The sequence below is a fragment of the Silurus aristotelis genome, assembly GCF_946808225.1.
Source record: "Silurus aristotelis genome assembly, chromosome: 11".
NCBI classification, from domain to species: Eukaryota; Metazoa; Chordata; class Actinopteri; order Siluriformes; family Siluridae; genus Silurus; species Silurus aristotelis.
Genome location: NC_139584.1, coordinates 13,689,293 through 13,714,541, shown reverse-complemented (window position 1 = coordinate 13,714,541; position 25,249 = coordinate 13,689,293). Strand labels below are relative to the sequence as shown.

Sequence of the window (25,249 nt, the reverse complement as noted above, 5' to 3'; positions counted from 1 at the left end):
ATCTTCAAAACCACCTACTACATTAAGATACCACCAAATAGATTCGTGAAATAATGTTTTTACTCTGAAATCGAATTAAAAAATTGCTTAAGCATGTGGCAAAAGTTTACTGAGCTGGTAAACATATAGGCTTGGGTTCTGCAGCACTGATTAAACGACGCAGAGCCCAAAACCAGAAGCAAAATGGCGCAGGCACCTGCTCATTCCTCATACTGCGACCTGATCTCATCTTTTTCCTTACACCATCCCTGAAATGGACTGCGCCGGATATCTATAGCACTGTATTCACGTGTCCGCCGCTCAGTGCTGCAGGATCTTCTGGTTTGTATTCTAGGCACTTTTACTCCGTGTCCTCATCATGGCCTTCTCCCGGTCCGTTATTTAGGTGCCGCTCGTTATAGTGTCCGGAAATTTGCTTTAAAAAAAAAAAAAAAAAACGTGGTGCGGTTTTCTTGGTGTTTTAGGGGGGGACTGTCCTTTTACGGGTGGTGAAGGGAGGAGCCCCCCACTTCCGTCTCTCCCTCTGCATTACAATACGACCGCAGCTCATTGATTTCCATTGATTTGGCCTGTGTGCTGTGTAAGGCTCTTTGAGTGGACAGTCCGAGCAGGGGCCTCTCCATTTACACAGAGCCGTGACCACAACACAGTGCTCAGGGAACATGCAAGAGCTTTAGTCATGCAGAGAGATATGACTGCGAGCTATTGTTATTTACGAGAATTGAAAACGAAACCCGTTAACGAGACATTGAAAGAGAAAAGAGAGTTCAGCTGCAGTAACAAACCGCTTACTGACCTCTTTCTGGTGGGCCCAGGTGTTCGAACCAGGTGTTTTTTCTACACTTTTATAGTTAGATACAAAAAAACACCCCCAAAAAAAACAATTCTATAACATTTCATTTCATGTCATTTCTTTTTATTTGAATGATTTTCCACGTTTCTTCCAAAACTGTACAAAATAATATGCACAAAAATATATATTAATGAGAGAATCTAAGTCCCTTTAATATTATTCCAGTTATTAGCTTCTAAATTTAAACTGGGTCAAACTATTGACCCAATTAGACAAGATGACAATCCCCAGAAGTGGACATTAAATCCAACCTGGTGTCCCAATCCTACACCCTGTCCCTTACCACATCTCTCTTCTGTCTCTTCTTGACACACACACACACACACACACACACACACACACACACACACACACACACACACACACACACACACACACATGCCTTCCACCCTCTATATCCTCTGTTCTTCAATCTTCCTCCCACGTGTGCATCTTTGAGTAGCACGAGACCCACTCTGGCCCACATGGTCTCGGATGATTGGCTCAGCTGCTTGATTCAAGTTTACTATGGCAACCATGATTCAGTCGCCCGGCAACGGCTTTTCTTTTACCCCACTAACTAGTCGAAGTCCCCCCCCCCGCCTTCCCATCACCAACAGTCCACGGTGCAGCGGGTGGTATAAGGCGTAAGGATGAGTGGGCCGGTCTGATCTATACTCCAGTATTGATTGTCTGGACGGTGACATAAGAAGGCCAGTAGCAGAAATTGTGGCCTCTAAATTACATGACCTATCTAGTAGACCAGACCCTGTATAAAAAAAAAATGTGTTCCCTTTGGTTTTATTAGATTTATTCTAACGTAATTAGTGTTGTTGTGACAATCGTTTATTGTGGGCTTGTTTAACTGATCATAAACACACCTGTCATAACAATTTTTACATTTGTTAGTACATTCATTGCTCTGAAAATATGTTATGTTTCCACTTTGGATTTGGACGAGTACAGATTGCAATAATGACATCATATGTCCAAATTATTCTTTTTGTTCTCTGTTTCTTGGTAATGTAGATTGACATGCGTGCCTCTGATCTGCTACAGATTTTTACATGACTCATTACTTTTCTGAACAGCTGAGGCATATTCCAAAAATACTGTAGATTTTTTACAGGACTGATTTTAAGCATTATCTGTGCTTCAAGACTCAAGAGTTTTTGTATTATTTACCATAATCATTTTTGCCTTATTTGAACAGATTACCTGAACCTTGCTTTTTCAAGACACAAATTAGGCCAGACACCCCCTCAGGGTGAAAGGTCATATGCAAATTTTGCTCTGAGGGTGTGTCAGCATCTGTGTGCATGTGTGCAGATGGGTGTGCCTGCCACGCTTATTCATGCTTTAATTTCCATATATTAATATATTAGTTACCCTCCAACCCCATGTCCTTACCCACCATCTATTTCTCTTATGCTTTGTTCTCAGACCCCATCCCCCTGTACAGCACTCCTGATATGAGCTCTTAATTGTGATCTGTGTGGGGGGTTGTAGTTTCTTATAGTTTTTTGTCATTTTTTTTTTATTAATAGTATTGTTGTATTGAAAAGTTTTGATTTTGTTACCTTCTCATTTCTTTGTAACCTTCAAATGGTGATGGATAGATAAAAATTCACTAATCACGTGTCTAAGAAATGAGCAATGTTTAGAAACATTGTTAGTAGAAACAAATTGAAGCTCCTATCCACCATTAAGCAGATGGGTTTCTACCGAATGCTTGATTGCATTCCATCAACCCCCTTCTTATGAAGAGACTGTGAGGGTCTAATTTCTAATCACAGACATTTGCATTTGAAAATGATGACTAATTAATCTCGCTCATTTAGGGTATTTCACACAAGTGGGAAGAATATAGTCATTTATTATACTGTCTATTCAACAGAAATCAAATCAGCCCCCAAAAAAAGACAATCAGCCTCCTGTTTCCCTTTTAGGTAATTAATAAAAAAAATAAAAAAAATAAACAATAGTATGATATGAAGTGGACACCAAGGAAAGCCTAAAAATTGTTTTTTAACATAACCAAAATATTCATATAAAACCAATATAAAATGTAATGTGAATATAAAGAAAAGCTTTGAAACTAGTTTTCTTAATAATGCCATAAACAGTGCATTATTATAGCATGTGTTTGTGGTTTAACTAAAATGTAAAAAAAATAAATATTTGTAAATATACAACATCTTTCTGGCAGCTAAATTAATGTAATTTATGTATGTACTTTTTTTTTTTTTTTTTTGTAATAGCAATTTAGCATTTTTATATATAATACATTTTATTTGTATCGAATTACATGCAAAGAGTATTAGTTTAAAATACCAAATTTATACTGTTGAGTAAACAACAATATGTAATAAATACACTTTAAGCACCTTTATTACAAATATAAAAGCTGTGCCTGTTAGACTTTCCATTATGGTTGACAATTCTTCTGGCTTAAGACACATAGTCTCCCACAGAACGTCTGTCAAATCTCACATTCAACTTCTCAAAACACAAAGTGCAGTTTTTCCCTCAGTGCTCTCACTGTGAAACTCACGAGCCCAGTCTCCTATAGCTAAAAGATGACTAAGGGAAGGGAATTTGATCACAAAGACTGCAGGAGGCCCAGACACTTTTGAATCACCTCTTGGATATCACACTCTTATGAGTGAGCCTGGTCTTCTTAACACTGTATAATACATTGCATTGTATATACTATCTTTCTCTGTTATATAAACCCATCGCACCTCACTGCTTGTACGGTTCTTTTACCAGTGTGATGTATTGTGTTGGATTTTTTTGTGCTGCTGGATTTCAAATATCTATAAGGGGTTATATAAAGAAAATAGCTTTTGTGATGATGATAATGATGATTTCCGGTTTAAGTTCACCTTTTGCACAAGCCCTCACTAATTTGTTCAAACACCTCATACACCGTAAATTATACATATAAAACAATGTCTCGAAAGAGGACTCATAAAACATGGTCTACAAACCTCAGTTGTTTTGATGGGTTGTGTTGTTTTATAACTACTAAAATCATCATTATTGTTTATAATAAAAACATTAAAAAAAAATAACAAATAAAAGGTCATCTAATCTATTACCCCAAAAACATGTGACATGCTCTGTGTAAAAACAGACTGTTTGTGCACACACCCTGATGTTATTGGGCAGGCCACTAATCCCTGGGTAGATGTTATATAGACAAGCACAGTGACACTTATAACGTGCTCAGGTGGAGGTGATTGTTTTCTTTTCTTTAAACAATGAACGCAGATGGAAACACTTTGCCCGGTTTTGGCCACAGGTCATCCTACCGTGTGTTTCGTCAGTGTCGACGCAGAAAAGAGAGATACGCCCTGACAAACAAGAACCAACGATGCTCTCAGTCTGCTGGCGAATCTAACAAACGGATTCAGCATCCTCTTGTAGCCTCCAGTATCCTCCACAGTCAATCCCGAAGCCTCGCGCTTCATCATTATCGCGCGATGGCGCATGCGCGCCGCTCTGAACGCTCTGCGGGCCGTGATATCCTTACCGGTAAATAATAATAATAGTAATAATATTAAGGATAATAATAAAATATTAAAATAAAAGAGCGAGAAATTGTCATAGTTCGCCACTCTCATGCAGGCTTACACCTTGTTAAAGATGTGCAAGTTATGTATTTTCTGTACATTTAATCAGCTTTTATATATACATGTTATGGAGTATAGCATGATATTATTTGTATCATTTAATACCTTTAACATGTGACACCTTTTAACCCCCCCCAAAAAAAATGTTTAAAACATTCGTATAAAAATTGTCTTTTTTTTCCTGTGTGTGAATTATTTACCTTCACTAATGCTGATAAAGACAGTGTTAAATTACAAATGGCCTATAAAACAAACTGCACACAAATACAAAAAAAAAACCGTTATTTATTTGTATTATTATTTTGCTTAAAAATGTTAATACACAAGTACCAAAAATCAAAGCATGATAATGTTTATATTTTAGTGTGTCCACGGAAAATTCTGACCCAAGATTATTATTGTCGATTTGGAGATGCATTTTTTAAAAATGTTTATAAATACTAAGAGCCGAATTTAAAATCTTACCCGGGTCACGTGGTACTCAAACCCGCATGTCCGCTCTCTTCTCTAGTCTATATTCATGTCATTTATAGCACTGCGTCTGAGTCGATCAAACGTTTCATTGTTATATGTTTATAAATGTGCCTATATATATATATATATATATATATATATATATATATATATATATATATATATATATATATAAATATATAAATCAGATTTCGTATGAAACAAAAGGAAATAAATTCAAAAATGGTCTCAGCGCCGAATTTAATACATACAAATAATTGTTTTTGGTAATTTTAATAATACTATGAAGGAATATAATATTAAAATAATTTAATTATGATTATTTGAGATCGACACCCCTCCCAAAATAAACAAACAACACAAAAAGATGTATATGTCTATATATCATGTATAATTCAGACCCATTATTCAACGCAATTAAAATTGAGAAAGAATTATTTGGCAACATGAACAGCTCTGCCACAGCAACTGTGACGTCATAGCGCTGGCCAGTCGCATAGATCCTCGGAAATCTCGTTCACAGCGCATAATTCTATCGCGTGATTTCAGAACCAGGCCCAGCTCCATCGTCAACACTTATTTTGTAAGTATTTGGTTATAAATGTCAGTGCGTTACATGTTTTAATGCAACAGAAACGGGATGATATTCGGATTATGAATCTATGCGCGTCATTTGGCCTCCAGATACCTGCGGTTTTCTGTGTCGTTTCAGTGACAGTCGTTTTGAGTTCCAGGCTCGATTGTTTTGCTTCCTCTTGACGCCGCCATTATTTTGTCCCCCACCGAGAATAAGATCAAATTGACCGCTTTGTTACGAATTAAGTTTTAGGTCGTTTTTAACACTTCTAGTCGGTGCCATGTTTGCATTTCCAAAATCGCATGTCCTGAAGTGAAGTGTACTTCACCCGGGTTCAAGTGAACGACGAGACAAGGCTGAAAACACCGCGAAAATACGAACCCGCCGCATCACGCTGCTGCTCCTTCATTCGTTCATCCACCGCTGACCAACTGTTGCATGCACATGACAAGAACATCCCAAATGCTCCAGATCTTTAACAGAGACTGTCCCATAGTCTAAAGCGTATCTTTGTCATGATGGCTGATTATTTTGTTGCATTCTCTCTCGACTTTAATTGCAGTTTTATTAGAGAAACGTCTCCAGTGGCGGGTTTATGATGAGCTACGCAGAAAAGCCAGAAGATATCACGAAGGAGGAGTGGATGGAGAAGCTGAATAATGTCCACATCCAGAGAGCAGATATGAACCGCCTCATTATGAACTATTTAGTAACTGGTATGTAAGTTTCATTCTCACAGTCCTGTGTAGGAATTATGCATGTATGTGAATACTGTAGAGTAAAGATGCCCAAATTAGAGCCTGAGTGCCAAAGTTGGCCAGTGGTGACCTTTCATTCGGCCAATCATGAAATATATGAAAAGAGGACAAAAAGGGGAAAAATGTTATTTTGGAAAAACTTTCGAGAAATGCGGATAAGCTTCATGTCTCAATTTTTTGTACAATAAAAAAAAGGTTGTGCAAAAGTATATATTGAAATCATAAATGAGAGGAATCATGGCAACTTAACAGAAGAGGCTTTTTTGCACATATACATTACAGCACAGTAAAATTCATTCTTTGCATATCCAAGCTTGTTGAAAGCTGGCGTCAGCAATAATACTGCACTCTGAAGCAAAGAAAGTACGAGCCATGCTTAAGGACCTAATGGTGGTGCTGAAACCAACAACTTCATGATTCCAGACTCTTAACCACTGAACCATCACTGATCTTGAGAATCGTAATATAATTTTTGGTACAATGAAACGTTTATTTTCAGCCCACGGCCCTCAAATTTGATTGTTGGCCCTTCATCGGAAAAAGATTGGGCACTTGTGCATTGTGCATGTTTCATGTGTGTTGGATAATAAAACCGCTTTACACATGAGCTTCATGTACGGTAGTTCTGAAAAAGGTGAAGGGAATTATGTTGCTCTTTTGCATGTATCTTTTTCACGGGCAAATTTGTAATTTTCTTGCATGTCCACTGAAAAAGAATAGTATTCATTTCCTTTTTTTAATACACTCCAGCTCTGCTGAATGATGCCCAACATTGTCCAACTTTTAATGCTCTTATGAAAAAAAGAACATACCTTCCAAAAATAAATTGAATAATTATACAGTTACAGTTGGATCTGTATTTTTCAATTCACATGAGCCAAGTCACACAGTTGCATTTAAATGCATTTATACTCTGTTTGGAAAAAGATTGGCTAAATTATTCAATTTTGCAGGCTAAATGTTATGAATTTCTTTTCTTTTTTTTTATGGGGTGGGGGGGCTGTTTAAACATTTTAAAACATGGGTGCAAACTTATTTGTAGTCTGTATTTGATCACATAGACAAAAGACATTAGGGTAACCAGGGTTTAAGCAGCCAGTTTTTATTTTACTGTGTTAAACTGTAAACAGTCTGATGTGATCCTCACAGGCAGAACATAAAGACAAAGTTTAAAAGTAGAAACTATAAAACTAAGTGCCTGTCATTTGGTAACATCTTTGCTTTCTTAGCGATATCAGCCTATGTTATTATGGCAAGTTCTTGGTTTTTGCCTAAATGAATTTTGAGGCACAATTTAACCAAAACAACAGTTGTCTGTTTTTGCAAACCATCACAGGAACATGAGGTGTTCAGCTCATAATGCCCCAATGCTACTGAAAGCATTTTAGCGCTTTACTGTTAGCAGCCCAGTTGTACATACTAAATCAATCAAATAAATTGCCAGAAAGTTGACAGAAGTTTGTTTTTCCACAGAGGGTTTTAAAGAGGCTGCAGAGAAGTTTCGGATGGAGTCAGGCATTGAGCCCAGCGTGGATCTGGACTCTCTGGATGAGCGGATAAAAATCAGGGAGATGATTCTGAAAGGGCAGATTCAGGAAGCCATCTCTCTCATTAACAGCCTTCATCCAGAACTCTTGGACACCAACCGATATCTCTACTTCCATCTTCAGGTAAACATGATTTATTATTTATTTGTATTATTTCTATCATGTAAAAATAAAAAAATAGTAAATTTATTTAAAGGACTGAGACTGACTTAAACTAAAGAAATTTTATAGAGTGGGCCAAAGTTCTCCAAAACAATGTACCAGACTGTTAAACTCCTACAGAAAATGCCTTCTTTAGGTTATTGTTGCTGAAGGTGGTTCTAAATATTATCCAATTATAGGGTGTACTTACTTTTTGACCTGATTTCTGACTGTGAACTTGATGTCGCTTGCTTGTGTATAGAAGTTGGTGAGAAACACACGTTAGGTATTTAAATTAAGAATTAAAGGAGGGCATACTTTCTTTTATCATTTTATGTATTTTAATTTAGTTTGCACAGTTTTAGTATGGTAGTATGCTTCGGATGAAAATGGCTTTTAGTGCTTAGTAGCAACAAATATATTGATCTATTATCGGGTAATATTCAACTTTTCACCATCAGATAAAAGGGATGTTTGGACCTCTTTACCCTAGAGGTGAGAAAGTGGAGATAAAAGACTGTTCCCCTTGAGCCTGGTCTGAAATACAGATATACGTTTTTCTCTCCTGCAGCAGCAGCATTTGATCGAGCTGATTCGTCTGCGGGAGACGGAGGCTGCACTGGAGTTTGCACAGTCGCAACTGGCTGAACAAGGTGAAGAGAGCAGAGAGTGTCTGACTGAGATGGAGAGAACCCTGGCCTTGCTGGCTTTCGACAACCCTGAAGAGTCACCTTTCGGAGACCTTCTGAATATGATGCAGCGACAGAAGGTGAGGTTTTTTTTTTTTTGGTTCTGTGCAGTCCAGAATTTCAGCTTAATTTTTATTTTTTTTAATATAAAGAGTGTTGGAAGTACAGCATTTGTGACCTAGTAAGTGATGCACTTCCATGCGGTTGTCCACGTGATGTAAATTAAAACTTTATTCATCTAACCAGGCTTCTTCTATTGCTCTGGGGGTCCAGTTGTGATGCTCACCTGCCCATTGTAGATGCTTTTAGTGGTAGACTCTGTGTCCTGACACCTTTTGATTATAGCAAGCATTAACTTTGTCTGCTCCTCTGTGAGTTTGAAAAAGACAGGCAGCTCTCTGGTAGCTGCTAAATACTGCATCCTGTAAAGATACCACAAGATCTGTGGTATTGAAGGTGCTCTGACCATGTGTGTAACCATCAAAGCTGCACAGATCCTTTAGCTGGCCACTTTTTCTTGCTTTCAATACAACACCTTCAAGAATTGAATCTTCACTTGCTGCTTAATATATTCCATCCTTTGACAGTGATAATCAGTTTTTCACCTGACTTTTAGCTAGTTTTAATAATAAGAATGGTGTAAAAAGTAAAACATTTCTGTTCGGTTTGTTAAATGTATTTAAAAGTATCTGGAAATGCGCTCTGTTTATCCTCCACCAGGTGGCGTAATTGTGCGAGGAAACTTTCAAGCTAAGCAAAACATGTCTCTTCTTGCAGGTTTGGAGTGAGGTGAACCAGGCAGTCCTCGACTATGAAAACAGGGAGTCGACACCAAAACTGGCCAAGCTGCTGAAGCTCTTGTTGTGGGCACAGAATGAACTTGACCAGAAAAAAGTCAAATACCCCAAAATGACAGACCTTAGTAAGGGCACAATTGAAGACCCTAAGTAAGAACTGGCAACAAAATGGACATCTGTGCTGTACTGAAATATTTCCCCTTATTTATAAACAGTCAGTAAATGGACCATATATATGAATACGAACTAGCAATTTGTTTGTGTCTCATACAGGAGAACTAACTTAACTGTATATTGTATTATATTTTGAAAGCAGATATGCGAATCAAAGTAAATATATGAAAAAGTAATTTAGCTTGACACCCATTTTCAGAATAAAATGTAATTCTATAGACCTTATTTTCAAATATCCACGTTGCAAACATCCGCATCATTTTGTTTTTAAGTACTGGCATTGTTCTTTCTGTTCTGTTTGTTTTTTTTTGTTTTGTTTGTTTTTTTACATTTATTCAGTGCTGCTTATAAAGGTTGTAGGGGTGTAACGATCGGGCAGTCTGGATCATTGCATCAAATTAAACCTAAGGACAGAGGAGCCGTGGCAACAGTAATTATTGTTGTTCGTAATTAAACGGATAACTCCTATGTAAAAAATGATATTGTAAATAAGCTAGCAAGTAAATTGCTATTAACACTGATGCCTAAGACAGTCTTTGTGTATTTCTTTATTTACAAATTAAAGGCAGACTTACATCAGGCACTGAACAAATTGAATTGAATATTAATTGGAGGCTACTAAATTGAATCTGATTCAGTGGTATGGACAAATATATAATCGCAGCCTAATTAAAAAAAAAATAAAAAATAAATGTATTGTGCGGTGTGCACTTTTCTACGTCGCTCTGGACAAGAGCGTCCGCTAAATGCGGTAAATGTGTTGAAGCCTGAGGTTTACACCCCCAATTTTTAATGAGTGTTAAGCTTTCTATAGGGAAAGGCTCACAAATTGTTTTATACTGGAAATCAACACTTTTGTCAGAAGTTGTGCTTTATACAATTGCTGTGTTGTTGATGGGGACACAGTCTTCTGGTTTGTTCTTCTGCTGTGCCTTGTGCTGGTTGGCTAGGGTAAAGTGAGTGTTTGTGTGAGAGAACGAAAACTAACCTTGCATTTTTGCTTGGAATGGAAATGAACCTTGCTTAAATGGTGAGCAAAGTAAAGTGAACATGTCAAGCACAGGAATGGGGGCAATTTGTGTTTTAGATTTAATAAGCTAATTTTATTTAATTATTTTTTAAGTTCCACGCATTTTTAAATGCCTCAACAATTTGCTACATTACCCTTTTTATTTTTGATTTGTACATGCTACTGAAGTTTATATTTTATTTATAGTTGTAATTTTTTTTTTTTTTACATTATTTATTCAACAACGCATTCTTCAACCTCGCCTGTTTTTACATTCAGATTTTCAGGTACAATAAATAATTTCTTTGAAACAAAATGTGTATCCTGCCTTTTTTTTTTTCATAAAATACATATGCATACCTCAGGAGAATTTTTCAGCATGAGTATGCAAATGCATGAGCTATTATTTAAACATGTCATACCTGTAGTTCCTGTCCAGCGGTTCTCACAGTCTGGTGTTTTTCTTATCGAAAGTGTGTTTGAAAGTTTGGCTTAATCGACTTCATGCAGCGCAGCCTAACGAGCAATAAACAGTGCTGCTATTGAATGGAAGTTGAACAAAATGTTAAACATTTGCACACGAGCAAGCCTGTGAAAACAGAGGAGAACAAAGAGACAGGACCTTGGCCCAGGTGAGTTTTACTGTTGAGACTCACACTTGAGAGAAGAATCCAGTAGGATATTTAATATAGTTAACTCTAGTTAGCATAGAAATTAATTTTTGGATGAATTTATGTAATTAATTATAGTTATGATGCATTCATGTATGCATACACTGTATGACCAAAGGTTTGTAAAGCCCTGATTACAACATCTTATTTTATGTTTTGTGCTCTCTTTATGGTTTTAATAACTCCACTCTTCTGGGAAGGCTTTCCATCAGATTCAGTAGCTGTGGCCTTCAATGTTCATTCAGCTACAAAATCAGTAGTGAGATCAGGCACTATGTAATGGGAAGGAGGTTTGGTGTTCTGTCAGAATTTCAGGTTATTTTAGGTTAACCAATGGTGTTAAATGGGGTTGTGGTCAGGAATCTCTACAGGCCACCTGTGTTCTTCTACTTTTTTATTTTGTTATTGTATTTTACTTCTTCTTTTTTTTTTTTTGCTACGTTACACTAACAATTGTACCTTACAAACTGGCTAGGCAAGTCAAATGTACAGCGACTAAATGACTTTTTCAGGCGAAGCTGTATTGGCTCTTAAAAACGAAATTCAATGTTTGTTTCGACAGGAAAACATGTTCAGTGTAACTATAACAAATTGTATTTGTTAATACCTGAACACATTTAAAAGCAGTGGTTGACAGTAACGAAATTAATTTAATTCGTTACTGTACTTAAGTAGTTTTTTCGTGTATCTCTATTTGACTCAAGTATTTCCCTTTGGGGAGACTTTAACTTCACTACATATCAAAGTCAAATATCTTAATTTTTTACTTAACTACATTCCGCAAAATCAGTCGTTCCTTTTTATTTATGAGTCTATTATTACATCATATCACGGTGATGAATGAATGGGGTCGGGACTCGGGGGTCTGCACCCACAGAGAGGCGGGGCTGTGTGACGTCACGACCACACGAGAGCTAAATCCAAATAAAATTATGCACAACAAAAACAAGCTCTAAACCCTCAGGAGCCCAATTCAGAAAAAAAGAGAAAAGAAGTAGGGGAAAAACGTGCAAAAGATAAAGGTGTCTATGCAGCTCTATCACTTTTTTAGCTTGCATAATATAATGATTTATAGTATGTAGTTTATTACAACTACAACATAACTAGTCTAGTCGGATTGTAGTTAAATAGCACTTATTGATTTGGTTACTTTTAATTGAGGTGATGTCATAAAGGTTTTCTGTGATTGTACTGAACAGCCCATGAACTGTACATAGAATTTATCCAACAAACCAGTTCCTAAAGAGAAATAAATCCCTGAATTCTGTGGGGGTTTTTTTGTGGAATGGAGGCTGAGACTGTTATACATCTTATGTTTTCGAATGTATGTACGGGTTGAGGTTGAATGTTTATTACTATGTTGACTGGTACTAAAATTGAGATAAGGGGAGAAGATCATATTTTTTTACTTGGATAAAAAAATGTAAAATAAGAATCACATTATTATGCTAAAAAAATTTTATATACCCAAATGCAAATGGTCAGATAGGATGCCCAATATCTCTGAATTCAAGGCTGAATTCAATTTTTATTTTGAACTTTCAAGCTGGAAAGCAATCAGAATTTTGAAGATACTCAAAGATCTAAATTTCTCCTTTTTGTTGTAACCATGTATGTATACCCTATTATTTAATTATTATTTTTTTATTATATGTTCGATATTTCATTGAATGCAAAATTGTTTGTCTTTTAATAAAGAAAAAAATTAAAATACAAAACAGGTCCTGAACTGAGTTCAGTAAGGGGGAATCTCCTGCACAGTTTAAAATGCTCATTTAAAATACATATATTATAAAGATATAGATGTTGTATGTATCTTATAGCTACAATTAGCCAAGGAGTTGTTCGGTTCTTAGTTCTGATAAATCGTGAATTTAATTGTGCAATAAACGCATTTAGGGTGATATCTCTTTTCCAGAGTAGTATGGAGACGGATTATGCGCTGTGGCGACCCCTAACGGGAGCAAGAAGAAGAAGAAGGGTGATTATACATGAAATTGAACTCTCAGAAATACATCCTAATTTGTGGACTGCTCTGAGAATATCTTATTTATCCAGTGACAGGAGCTGAAGCAGAGCTACTTATCAAGAACATAGAGTTTAGTGTCAGTCCAACATCAAGCAGAACATTTTGAGAGGAATAAATGGTGGAAGAAACTATTTTTCTTTTAAGAAGGTTTCTGGGCTCATGATAACGTATTAGATATCAACCAGTGTTTAACTCATTAATATCATTCTAATAATAGATTGTGCTAAGAGTAACATTAGGAAGAGTCTTGATAATAGAACTTTATAACTTTATACTTTATTTTAACTTTTACTGGAGTAATATTTACCTAATGTATCTCTACTTTTACTCAAGTACATGTTTTGTGTACTTCGTCCAACACTGTTTCTCATTACTTTGAATATGCATAGAAATCAAATCGTACAAATATTGTAACAACGTGCAAAGTTTGACTCAACACATTTCAAGTGTAGTAGTGAAAGTGTTCGATTATGTTTATAGGTGTATTTGACTAAGTTATTATTTATTAATTATTTAACCCCACGCAAGCCTGTTTCTACCACAGAAAATAGTTTCATTGCGACTTCTTTTTTTTTTCTCGCAATTCTAAATGTATTTCTCGCAAAGCAGATGTGATAGCTCAAGCCACCTCTTGGGTTGTTATAAAATAACTCAGTTCTTAGATATAGCAGAAATAAAGTAAGAATAAGCATGAATAAAGTCAGAATTGCGAGATATAAATAAGGTGGCGGAAACGGGCTTCCATATCCAGCTGTTCCTTTTTTTATCAATATGTTTTTCCTACAATACTTCTTTAAAACAAATCTGAAACGAATCCCGTCATGCCCCATGCTTATAAATATTTAAGTATATGCAAATTTATCTCGTCGAGCTTGTCCTGCCTACCTGTCGAGAACAAGTTGCGATCATATGTTTTTTTTTTTACCAACTTCCTACACCGTCTGTTCAGTAGCTGGGTTAACCGAATGAACCCAGTGCTGCAGGTTCATGGAACAGAAATCAGAAAGTCTCACTTCACATTCGGATAGAAACATCTGTGAGCACGGGCACGCGCTCGAGCCCGACAAAAAGGCGGGGAAAGAAGCTTTGGGACTCTGGCCCAGGTGAGGTGTCGCTAATTAAAAAATGATCTGCTACCCAGTTTACGTAAAAGTCTGTAAAAGTCCATGTTTATCGATTAGAAAGTCTAGCTCTTTAATAGAAAGTACTAAGCTGTCATTACATTTAATGCATTCATTTGGTGCTTTGAGCAGAACTTTGGTGGTGGTTTGGTGAAGAACATGTGAAGTCACGTTCATTTCTATAGAATGGAACTCAATGGATATATATATATATATATATATATATATATATATATATATATATATATATATATATATATATATAGTTTAGAAATTGTGATCTATTAAGGTTAAAGAGTTTAAGAGTTTTAAGGTTAAAGTGTGTGTGTGTGTGTGTGTGTGTGTGTGTGTGTGTGTGTGTGTGTGTGTGTGTGTGTGTGTGTGTGTGTCATCTGAGTGTGTCTTGTTTGCTTTGTTTTTCCTTCTCTCTGTGTTCTGATACTTGTAATGTAGATTTGTACTTTCGCTAAAATAAAGTGGCACCTAATGAAAATGAGTACATTGGTATTGGTATGTTGAGCAACTGCTCTTTTTGTGGCCAAACCCACAAGCACAGCTAACTTTGCAAAGTGTGCCATTTACTTAGGGAGGAATATGTCAATATGCCAAGTATATGTGAAGGTTCAGACCATTAATAAGAGCAGCTGTGGGAAAGATCTTGTTAGGTGTAATTAAGGTGTATAAAAGGTGTATACATTGCATTTGTGTCCCACTCAGAGCTCCACAAAATGTCAGTGTGTTTGCATTCAGTGTGTTTGCATTCAGGGCAGCATATGTCTTTAAGGAAGAACATGCAAATGTCTTTGGAAAGGTGTGTAAGTAGCTTTGGTCAGTCTGCTTGTAACCAGCCATTTTAGATTAGGTGTGCGAAACTAACCCCAGGAGTGGTAGAGCATTTCCAAAACCACATCTCATTGAAGTTTTTTCCATGACCAAAGTTCGTTTAATGTTCATCCTATTCATAAAGGCGGTGGAGAAGTTTTTTCTCAAGGGGTGCTGTATCATGTCTGACCCCAACTTTTTAAAAATCAGCATATGAAAAGGATTCGTTGCATTGTATTGTGCATAACATCCTACATATAAAGAGTTCTATTCTATTATGGAGAGAAACCTGACTTACTGGTTTGATGGACTTGTCTGTTGAAGGAAATACGCTTTTGCTACATGAATCACCAATTGTTTTCCAATGCTGTTGTAGGTCACTTGTGTGGACATGGACTTCAACACTGCTGCTGGTCACCTGCCTACTCCATTGGGCACGAATGGCCATGCCAGTTTGTGCAGCGACTATGGCAAAGCAATTTGGATGGAACAAGAAGGAGTCTGGATTGGTGCTGGGGGTCTTTTATTGGGGCTATTGCTTCACACAAGTGTTGGGAGGTTATGTCAGTGATAAGTAGGTAACATTTACCTGTGTACCTGGTACTTCTGAGAAATAAATCATAGAATAGATCTAATTAAATAAAATTGAGATTTGAAATAAAAAAAGAAAAATTAAAATAAAGATTAATTAAAATAAATATATTATAGGTTATTTTGTGTCTTTAATTAGACAGAACTTTGTCCAAACAAATACAAAAAAAGAACTGTATCCAAACAAAAGTTAATGCAAATGACAAATATTTTGACAGCATTGGTGGTGAGCGAGTCCTGATAATTTCTACGTCTTCCTGGGCAGTAATGACAGCCATAACTCCTCTTCTGGTCAACATGGGGCTCCCACCGCTTATCACCATTACGGTAGCCAGGTTCTTAATGGGCGTGCTACAAGGTGAGCAGATGTTAAATAAAATGACACTCAAATGAGAAGGAGATAAAGTGTGTACATAAGTAATAATGTGTGTGTGTGTGTGTGTGTGGGGGGGGGGGGTAGCCTAATGTGAATTTTTAATGTGCTTTTTACGATATACAATCTTGAAATGCTCACAACTGATTCTTAAGGTCTTGAATGCTTAATGTCCAGGAATTATTAAAGTATTTACCTGTCAGAAGGTCCAAGTTTACAATACACTCTCTTAATAGTAGTAAGTCATAGTAAGTAGAGTCAATAAATCACATCAATAAGTATTTGGGTCCAGACTTTATATCTGCAATTTTCGAACAAATACAAAGTACACTGATCATTTATAATATTACTTTTACATTCATGTTACATAAATGTTACTTTTACACACAGCACCTACCTTAACATTGCTGCAGACCATATCCTCCACATATTACATAGCAGCACATCACAACGTACAGAACATAAGGATCTGCTGCTAACATCAGACCATAGCACACCATCAGAGGTCTATACTTGGCAGATGGTTTTAAAGTGTTGGCTGATTACTGTGCAAAACTTTGGGAAGGTGTGAAGAAATTATGTAAAGTAAGAATGATTTCAGAAATACACACCAATCAGGCATAACATTTTGACATTATAACAGTATGAGCAGTGAAGTGAATAACATTGAATATCTCTTCATCATTGCACCTTTTAGTGGGTAATATTAGGCAGCAGGTGAACATTTTGATATTATATGATAGAAGTACTTCCTGTGGGCTCACCACCTGCAGGAGGGACCGTAAGGGACCGGTGCTGAGAGGATTGGGCAGCAGTCGAAGGCGGGGGCCTTGACAGCCCGATCCCCCGGACACGGAGAAGTGTCTGGGGAATCTGTTTAGACTGCTGCCCCCGCGACCCGAATTACGGATAAGCGGGAGAAGATGAAATGAAAAAAAAATGATAGAAGCAGACATATTGTCATGCGTAAAGATTTGAGTGAGTCTGACAAGGGCCGAATTGTGATAGCTAGACGACTTGTGTCAGACCTTTTCCGAAACTGTAGCTCTCGTGTTCCCAGTCTGCAATACTCAGTATCAAAAGTGGTCCAAGGAAGGAACAGTGGTGAACCAGCGACAGGGTCATGATGCAAGTGAGGAGTGAAAGCTGGCCTGTGTGGTTTGATACAACAGATTAGGCTACTGTAGCTCAAGTTGCTGAAGAAGTTAATGCTCAAATAGTCAAGACTGTTTTGTTGGCAAACGGTGGACAAACACAATATAGGGCATAATGGTCATAATGTATGATCAGTGGTCATAATGTTATGCCTGGTCGGTGTATATTTTATTGGTTCAGTTTGATTGATTTACAAAATGCAAAGTGAGTGAACAGAAGAAAAATCAGTGGTTTGTGGTTGTGGAAGGCACAGGTAATACACTATGACGAGACTGATTCCAGCTACAAGAAACAAAATTGCATCAGAAAGGTCTCTCAGGCAAACATTTCAAGGCAGACTGGGGATTCAAGCTATTTTGAAAAAGCACAACGACGTGGACAGTGTTAAGGACCGCAAGACAACTTAATGTCTAGTAGTGCCTTCAACAAAGGATCCATGTGGGATCCAGGAAAGCCTGTTTATTGTCTGGAGAAGTCTGGCCAGCACTGGTCTTCATTGAAGAACTGCAGCCAAAAAACTATACAGTCAACCCCCGATAATTTGCGGTTCAGAGCTTGCAACTCAGAACATTCACGGGTTCTCATTTGGAACCTAACAGCAAGTTGCAGATTAACTTAAAATTTGCGGGAATGTGCAGTGGGACCGAATGTTCAGGCATGTTATAAATAACATTTTAAGCTATGTTTTCACTAACAAATTTCATAAACATTTTTTAAAACATATTATTGTATTATTCATTTTATGTGATAAATAAAGCATTTATGTCCATTACTTCACATTTTCTGTTGAGTATGCATCAAAAACTTATTGGTGTAATGTCTAGATAAATTCACTAAGGTACCATAGGGGCTGCGGGGGTGCGTCCAAAATTCGCGGGTCTTAGAACGTAACCTCCCACGAGTTCCGGGGGACCACTGTATCTCTGATGTGGAAAGAAAGCTAAGTTAGTCAACTGTGCGTAAAAACAAAGGAACTGTGGTGCAAAACATGGTAGCAGCTGATTTGGGCTGATATGTCAAAACTGTTAACATTTAGCTGTAGCAAATTTGTTTGGAAAGCATTACAAGAATGAGTGTCTGCAGGCAGCAATGAAGCATGGTGGAGGTTCCTTGGAAGTTTGGTGTTGCATTTCTGCAAATAAAGTTGAAGGTTTGGTCAGGATTAATGGTGTTCTCAATGCTGAGAAATACAGGCAGGTATTTTCCATCATGCAACACCATCAGTGAGGAGTCTGATTGGCCTCAAATTTATTCTGCAGCCACACAACAACTCCAAACATATAGTAAAAAAAATCTTTGAAGTAGAGAAGAACAATGGATCCTGGAATTATTAGTTTTGGCCCCCCCAGAGTCCTGATCTCAACATTATAGAGTCTGTCTTGGAGGAGACAGATATTTAAGGAAGCCCACATCCACAGAAGATCTGTGGTAAGTTCTTCAAGATGTTTGAAACAACCTATCTTCAACGGGTGGTCACACCAAATCTTAATTTGATTCGGATTTCCCTTCTCTTCACTTACTTCCATTTTGTTAAGTGATAAAATCAAACTATTAACACTTTTAGAAGAATGCTTTTTGCAAGCATTCTTACTTAACATCATTTTCTTCCACACCTGCCTAAAACTTTTCAACAGTTCTGTATTTATATTGATTTGCAACGGGTATCACCTTAAATAACTAAAGTGTTTGTTGGACATTGTGGTGAACTTATACGCCGCATACAGCAAATTAATCCAATTAGTTCTGACAGGTTATTATTGGGATAATGTTTTAAAGTATGATGTAATTGAGTTTTTTTTTTTTATACTCTTCTGTGTTGTAGGTGTTCACTACCCCTCTCTAAACAGCATCTGTGCACAGCGTGTGGCTGAGGGAGAGAGGGGCTTTCTGATGAGCATGTTAGGCTGTGGTTGCTACTTGGGGTGAATGCACATGACACACCATTAGACACATTTATAGAAAAAACATTAACAATTATTAAAACTTTAGATTAATTATGAAATTTAGACAAATGTTGTAGAAGTGAGTAATTTAAATGGTTCTCCTAGCCATTTACAAAAACCATTTACACATTTAGTCGGTACTGGCTTGCTCATTAGGGATAAGCTTATAGGCACTAAACATTTAGATTCAAATTTTCTAACCTCTTGCTGTAAATCTGCTTTGGGACAATGTCCATTGTCCATTGTGATATACAGATAAAACCAAATTGAATTGACTTGAGTTTTTTCTTGCTTTATTAGAATACTGATGGTAGGGGCACTGGGGTCTGTCATGCTGGATTGGCGTGGCTGGGAAAGTGTGTTTTATGTACCTGGAGTCTTCTCTGTGCTATGGGCATTTTCTGTATGGAGGTGGCTTCTCAGAGGTACACTTCAACATTAGAGAATTTGGAGCACTGTTTTTCTTATATTTCTGCTCAGCATTTGAAGGAATTCCATTAATATTGGATGCATTAGAATTGTAATCCACCTAAACCATAGCCTATATATATGTTTATATAAGGGCAGTGTTCCAGTATGATTCAGCTATAACAGTATTCCAGTTTAATGACTGATTGACGGTCAATATCCAACAACACACCTGTATATTTATGTTTGTGTGTGAAAACCATACAGGACCACTATTCACATTTGATTCTTTATGGAGTAACACCGGAACTGCATCTGAAGCAACAATTTCTCAGATTACTTGGCGTCATCTTTTAAAGCAGCCCTGTGTGTTGTGAGTTAAAGTAACTTAAACATATATACTTTAGATTTTTTCATATACATATATATTTATATATATATAGGAGGAAGCAATACTTTTTGTCTCTTTTTTGCCGCAGGGCTATGTTTTTTGCGCATATCTGCCACACTAGTGCACATTTCACACTTCTGTCATGGCTGCCAACATTCTTCGATGATACATATCCTAATGCAAAGGTAGTAATGTCTTAGATTCATATATTTGTAAAGCATTGTGTTGTAAACCTTAATGACCCTGAAATTTCTGTTTTTTTATTCACACTTGGCTTTATTACTTGATGCCAATCTGCGATAAAACAGAACTGGGTGTTTAATGTAATCCCCTGGATTGTAGCCCTGCCTATTTCTGTGTTAGGAGGCTGTGTGTCAGATTATCTCATTAAAGAAGGTATGCTATCGTTTCTTTGGTAATTGTTGCAATGGTTTTTTTTTTTAAATCAAGATGAGCATGTTTTAAGTAACATATCATTTTCAAATGTTTAATTTTATTGTGATACATCAAGAGCCATTTAATTTACTTTAAAACATTTTGAAATATATGTTACTAAGATACAATATGGTTTTTATCAAGTCATATAGCAGTGAAGTTAATGATGTGTGAAGAGAATTTTGTTTACATGCAGGTTTTAGTGCAGCTACTGTCAGAAAAATAATGCAGGTAGGTGCAAGAAAACATTACTACATTATTATACAAATATATTTATACAATACTATTATAATTATTATAATTATAATCATTATTATAATTATTATAATTATAATAATTATTATAATTATAATAATAATACGGATAAGCGGGAGAAAATGAATGAATGAATAATAATAATAATAATAATTATTATTATTATTATTATTATTATTATTATTATTATTATTATTGTTGTTGTAGTTGTTATGCAAAAGACAAATTTACATAACAATGGTTTATTTTGTGTCCATAATGTCAGAGATTTATAGAGAAAAGATGAATATATTTTAAGCAATTATAAAGATATTAATGACAAAACACAAAGTATTGTATATACATTACTGTAAATCATTCTGAGGAGAGATTGTGGGCTCAGGAAAGAATAAATAAAAGACAGGCATCAGGCAATGCTATGTGAAGAACATTGTGTTTGTACCTAATACTTGTATTTGTACCTTTGTCCACTTACAGTATATAACAGAAGTGAATACATTATCAATTTAATATTAAATGGTTGAAAAATATATCACATTACATTACCTGCATTAGTTCTAATTGGATGAGCAAGGTATATTCCCTGCTGTAAAATGTCATTTTAAAACAGTGTTTCTGGAAAATTCTGCTATTCTTCAAAAACAATCTTTTTTTCAGCTACTATTTTGGTGGAGGCAGTGTATTGCTCTAACTCTTTCTTGAAAATACCCCCAAGGGTTTTCTGTCAGATTGAAGTCAGGTGACTCATAGTTTTCACTTTCTTATGTGATTTGCGGAGTGATTTGGATCATTATCATGATACCGACCATGAGTTATATGATATAATTTTGTAAGCCAGTACTTTATTATATCTATAGACATTCAGTGTGGGGAGATGATAATCATCTTGGTATCATCTCTCTAACAGCTTTTGCGCTCATATAGCCCCATATCATCACCCATCTCCCATGTTAATGCTTCACTGTCAGGACTACACGTTCACTGTATCCAGGTTCACATTAAATACACCATCTGAGCTGCACAAATTGTTCTTGGGTTTATCTGACACAAGGATGTGCTCCTGTTTTTGCATTAGGCTTCTTCTCAACCTGTAGCAAGATTGAACTGTACCATTATTGTGATGAAGACCAAGTTTATATTCTTGAAATCTGTTAGCACAGGTTAACATAATGCAATGTCTTTGACACTGTCTGATTTGTCACAGCAACTGATTTCTTTAAATAACTCAATAGACTTTCAGACTGTCCATGGCATCATTTCAATAAAAACAGCCACTCTAGCTCCTAGTTTGTCTAGTTTGTCAGTGATCATGGGTGAATTTTCAATATTTGCTGTCTACTGTACCTGTGATTGGTCTTTAGGACTAACAGTAGCCCTGCTTTAGCGAAGTGCTCAGTATATTTTAAACTATTCCTTAATGTCAGTACGGTATACTAGAGCTAAATCTTTATAAATGCCTGCAGTCAGTGCAGAATTTATAGAATAGGTAGTTATTGACAGTGAAATACTTATGCTCTGAATGTCTAGTAAGGACATGTTCGGCTGAATTATGAAGTAGCTAACGCTTAAAGGCAAGCAGCCCATGGCATTTCTTTTCCTGTTTTGTACCATATAACTTGTCTGTAGGCACATAGACAATTATCATGTAAGCCACAAAAAGCACCGCTTTGAAGCAGACATAGACTAGAAAAGATCTGTTCCAATAAAGACTGGTGTGGCTACAGGTTTTAGGTGTTGAGTAAGACTGGCTCCACCTCATTTACGTCAAGGCATTTTTGTGGTTTTAATAGTAACTATTAACCTTGATGGACCTGTAATATTCTAAACTGCTGAGCTCTATTTGTTTAAGACAGTCTAGTTTCTAATTATATGGTTATAATTCATGATGGGTATGGTTAGGGTTAGGGTTATTGTTTCAAAAACGTGTTCAACAACTACTATTTCAACAATTATTAGTAATGAACAATTAAAATAAATAACTGAATAACATGTGTTTAATATGTGTTTATGTGTGTGGTGTGTGTATGTGTTTGTGTGCTTGGTGTCTTTTTAGTTCTGTGCAATGGGACTCAGCAGTGTGTTCATTTATTTGTTGTGTAAAGCTACCACGTTTCTACAAGCGGTGGTTTTTGTCACAGCAGCCTTTGGCTTATCAACCTTTAATAGCAGGTCAGAACAGCATTTCACAATTATATTTAGTATACTATATATATATATATATATATATATATATATATATATATATATATATATATATATATATATATATATATATATATATATATATATGCTTTATATGGAGAGAGAGTTAGATTTAATAAATGACTAATAAATAAATGACTATATGTGACACTTACTATATATTGTTTACATATTTATTTGTTTGTGTTTATTTTAACACTAAATGCTGAACACTAAATTGTTGAATGTCTGTGTCCATCTAGTGGTGTGGCTGTGAATGTGCATGATTTGGCCCCATCATGTGCTGGAGCTCTCTTTGGTCTGTCTGCCATTTTCACAGTGACTAATATTTCTGTGTAATCGATATTCGCTACATTTCATAGCTTTATGTGTCACTTTCATTTTTTTCCAGTTGCTTTTTTAAACATTTAAAGTGAATACAGATAAAGTGTTGATATCATTTAAAAGCAGTTTTATCCTTTTTATTTACAGGTGTTATGAACACTTGCGCTGCATTCGCAAGTAAGTAGACCAAGCAATAGTCCCTAATATACACGAGTTAATTGTTTAAATATATTCAATTCATAACATACATCATATTTATTTTCATTATATTCATTATCATGTCATTTGCCATTGAAAATGTTTTACACTGAAATATTGCTTACAATTAACAAAAGAGTTGTGTATGCTTTGACTTTATATCATAGATCAATAATTTTATATCACAGATCGTATAATTCAAGGGTTTCATAATATATGGACTAAATAAATCAACAACAAAAATGGGTTTGTTAAAGGAATAGGTATCACATTATCTTTTCTGATTCATGGTCAAGTTAACAACTGTCTTATTCTGAGCTGTAAAAGCCACAGTTATGCTGTAACGAGTGCCTTCTAGCAGATATCACTTGAAGAAGTGTTCTGTCTGCTGTTTTTAAGTATAATTTCATATAAATATTATAAATAAAATGAAAATGTGAAATGAAAATGAAATGAAAATATTAATTTCTCTTTTTTCACATTTATTTTTTTCATGTTTGTGCACTCCACAGGTCTCTTAATGGTTTACATCACAGGACACATGATTGAAAACACTGGGTCCTGGCTAACTGTATTTGGGCAATTCATTTTAGTGAACATTTTTGGGGTGGTTGTGTTTATTATATTTGGCAAAGCAGAGCAGTTGGACCAAGTAGATCAGACTTCTAAGACGTTCATCTAAATACAGCATTGTCATATTACTAACTGTTTCATGTACAAGGTATTTTATTTTGAAATATAATTGCACATTCATGATAATTTATTTATTCAGTGAACTTGAATGCAACATAAATTGATAAATACTTTTTTTGTACAGAAGTTTATATTTCAGTATTTATGTGTATTAAAAGTAATACCTAAGATTTTGAAATATACAACTTATTAAAGCTTTGTTATTTGCAAAAACATATTGGCATATCAATTGTTGTGGACTTTAAACTTTATGCTTTTGGTTTTAAAGAGAGAGAAACATAACCATTTTATCTACCTAAAAGAACAACTTAAAACTTTTGTTTGGATGTAATACTTCTTAGCCTGGAAATTAGATTTGATTACAATATTATAGCTGATTTACAGTTTCTCTATAAGGAAAGAAATCATGAAAATGGATAACTAAATCAACATAATAGAGACCGACAATCCAAAAGTGGTTATCTCTAAAATATATTGATTGGAATCCATTTTTTTGAGTCAGTGTCTTGTTAAAATATCTTATATGGCCAATCAAACACCACCATTTTAGAGCAGATATCTATCTACATATTACATGCATATAAAAGTCATGTTCCAGTAGATTTTCGAGTGTGGTTGTGGAGATTTTTGCCCACTCAGCTACAGGGGTGTTAGTGAAGTCAGGTAGTGGTCTAGGGAGGCCTGGGGTGCAGTCAACATTCCAGTTCACCCCAGGGGTGTTTAATAGGGTTCAAGTCAGAGCTCCATAGCAGGCCACTCAAGACCTTCCAAGCCTACATAGAACTTGCATTGTGCACAGGGGCATATTCATGCTGGAACATGTTTGGGTCTTCTAGTTCAAATGAATGGAAAATTGAATGCTTCTGCATCCAAACACATTCTATACAGTTGTCTATATAGTGTATGTATATATACATTAAGGTGTTTAGTGCAGCGGTCACCAACATGGTGCCCATGGGCACATGAGTCGCCCGCGGGCCTTTTTTTAAAAATAGCTCACCA

The 25,249-nt window shown here is 35.9% G+C and overlaps 2 protein-coding genes across 4 annotated transcripts; both read left to right on the top strand.

Moving 5' to 3' along the window:
• The first annotated feature begins 5,434 nt into the window (after positions 1-5,434).
• On the top strand, positions 5,435-10,952 carry gid8a (GID complex subunit 8 homolog a). Its single transcript, XM_083553368.1, has 5 exons — positions 5,435-5,527; positions 6,084-6,237; positions 7,753-7,949; positions 8,539-8,736; positions 9,434-10,952. Exons 2-5 carry the CDS (start codon positions 6,117-6,119, stop codon positions 9,605-9,607), a joined length of 690 nt encoding a protein of 229 aa, XP_083409494.1. The 5' UTR covers positions 5,435-5,527; positions 6,084-6,116; the 3' UTR covers positions 9,608-10,952.
• Positions 10,953-11,023: 71 nt separating this feature from the next.
• slc17a9a (solute carrier family 17 member 9a) lies at positions 11,024-24,460 on the top strand. Of its 3 annotated transcripts, none has more exons than XM_083555550.1 (13): positions 11,024-11,268; positions 15,656-15,853; positions 16,089-16,228; positions 19,221-19,320; positions 19,642-19,766; positions 20,017-20,122; positions 20,229-20,325; positions 20,449-20,536; positions 20,772-20,806; positions 22,884-22,999; positions 23,275-23,330; positions 23,504-23,533; positions 24,067-24,460. In XM_083555550.1, exons 1-13 carry the CDS (start codon positions 11,183-11,185, stop codon positions 24,234-24,236), a joined length of 1,347 nt encoding a protein of 448 aa, XP_083411676.1. In that variant the 5' UTR covers positions 11,024-11,182; the 3' UTR covers positions 24,237-24,460. The 3 variants fall into 3 exon arrangements, with proteins under 3 accessions (XP_083411676.1, XP_083411677.1, XP_083411675.1); XM_083555551.1 differs by lacking the exon at positions 11,024-11,268 and adding an exon at positions 14,214-14,439 and having other exon boundaries at positions 23,275-23,367; XM_083555549.1 differs by lacking the exon at positions 11,024-11,268 and adding an exon at positions 14,216-14,439.
• The last annotated feature ends 789 nt before the right edge of the window (positions 24,461-25,249 follow it).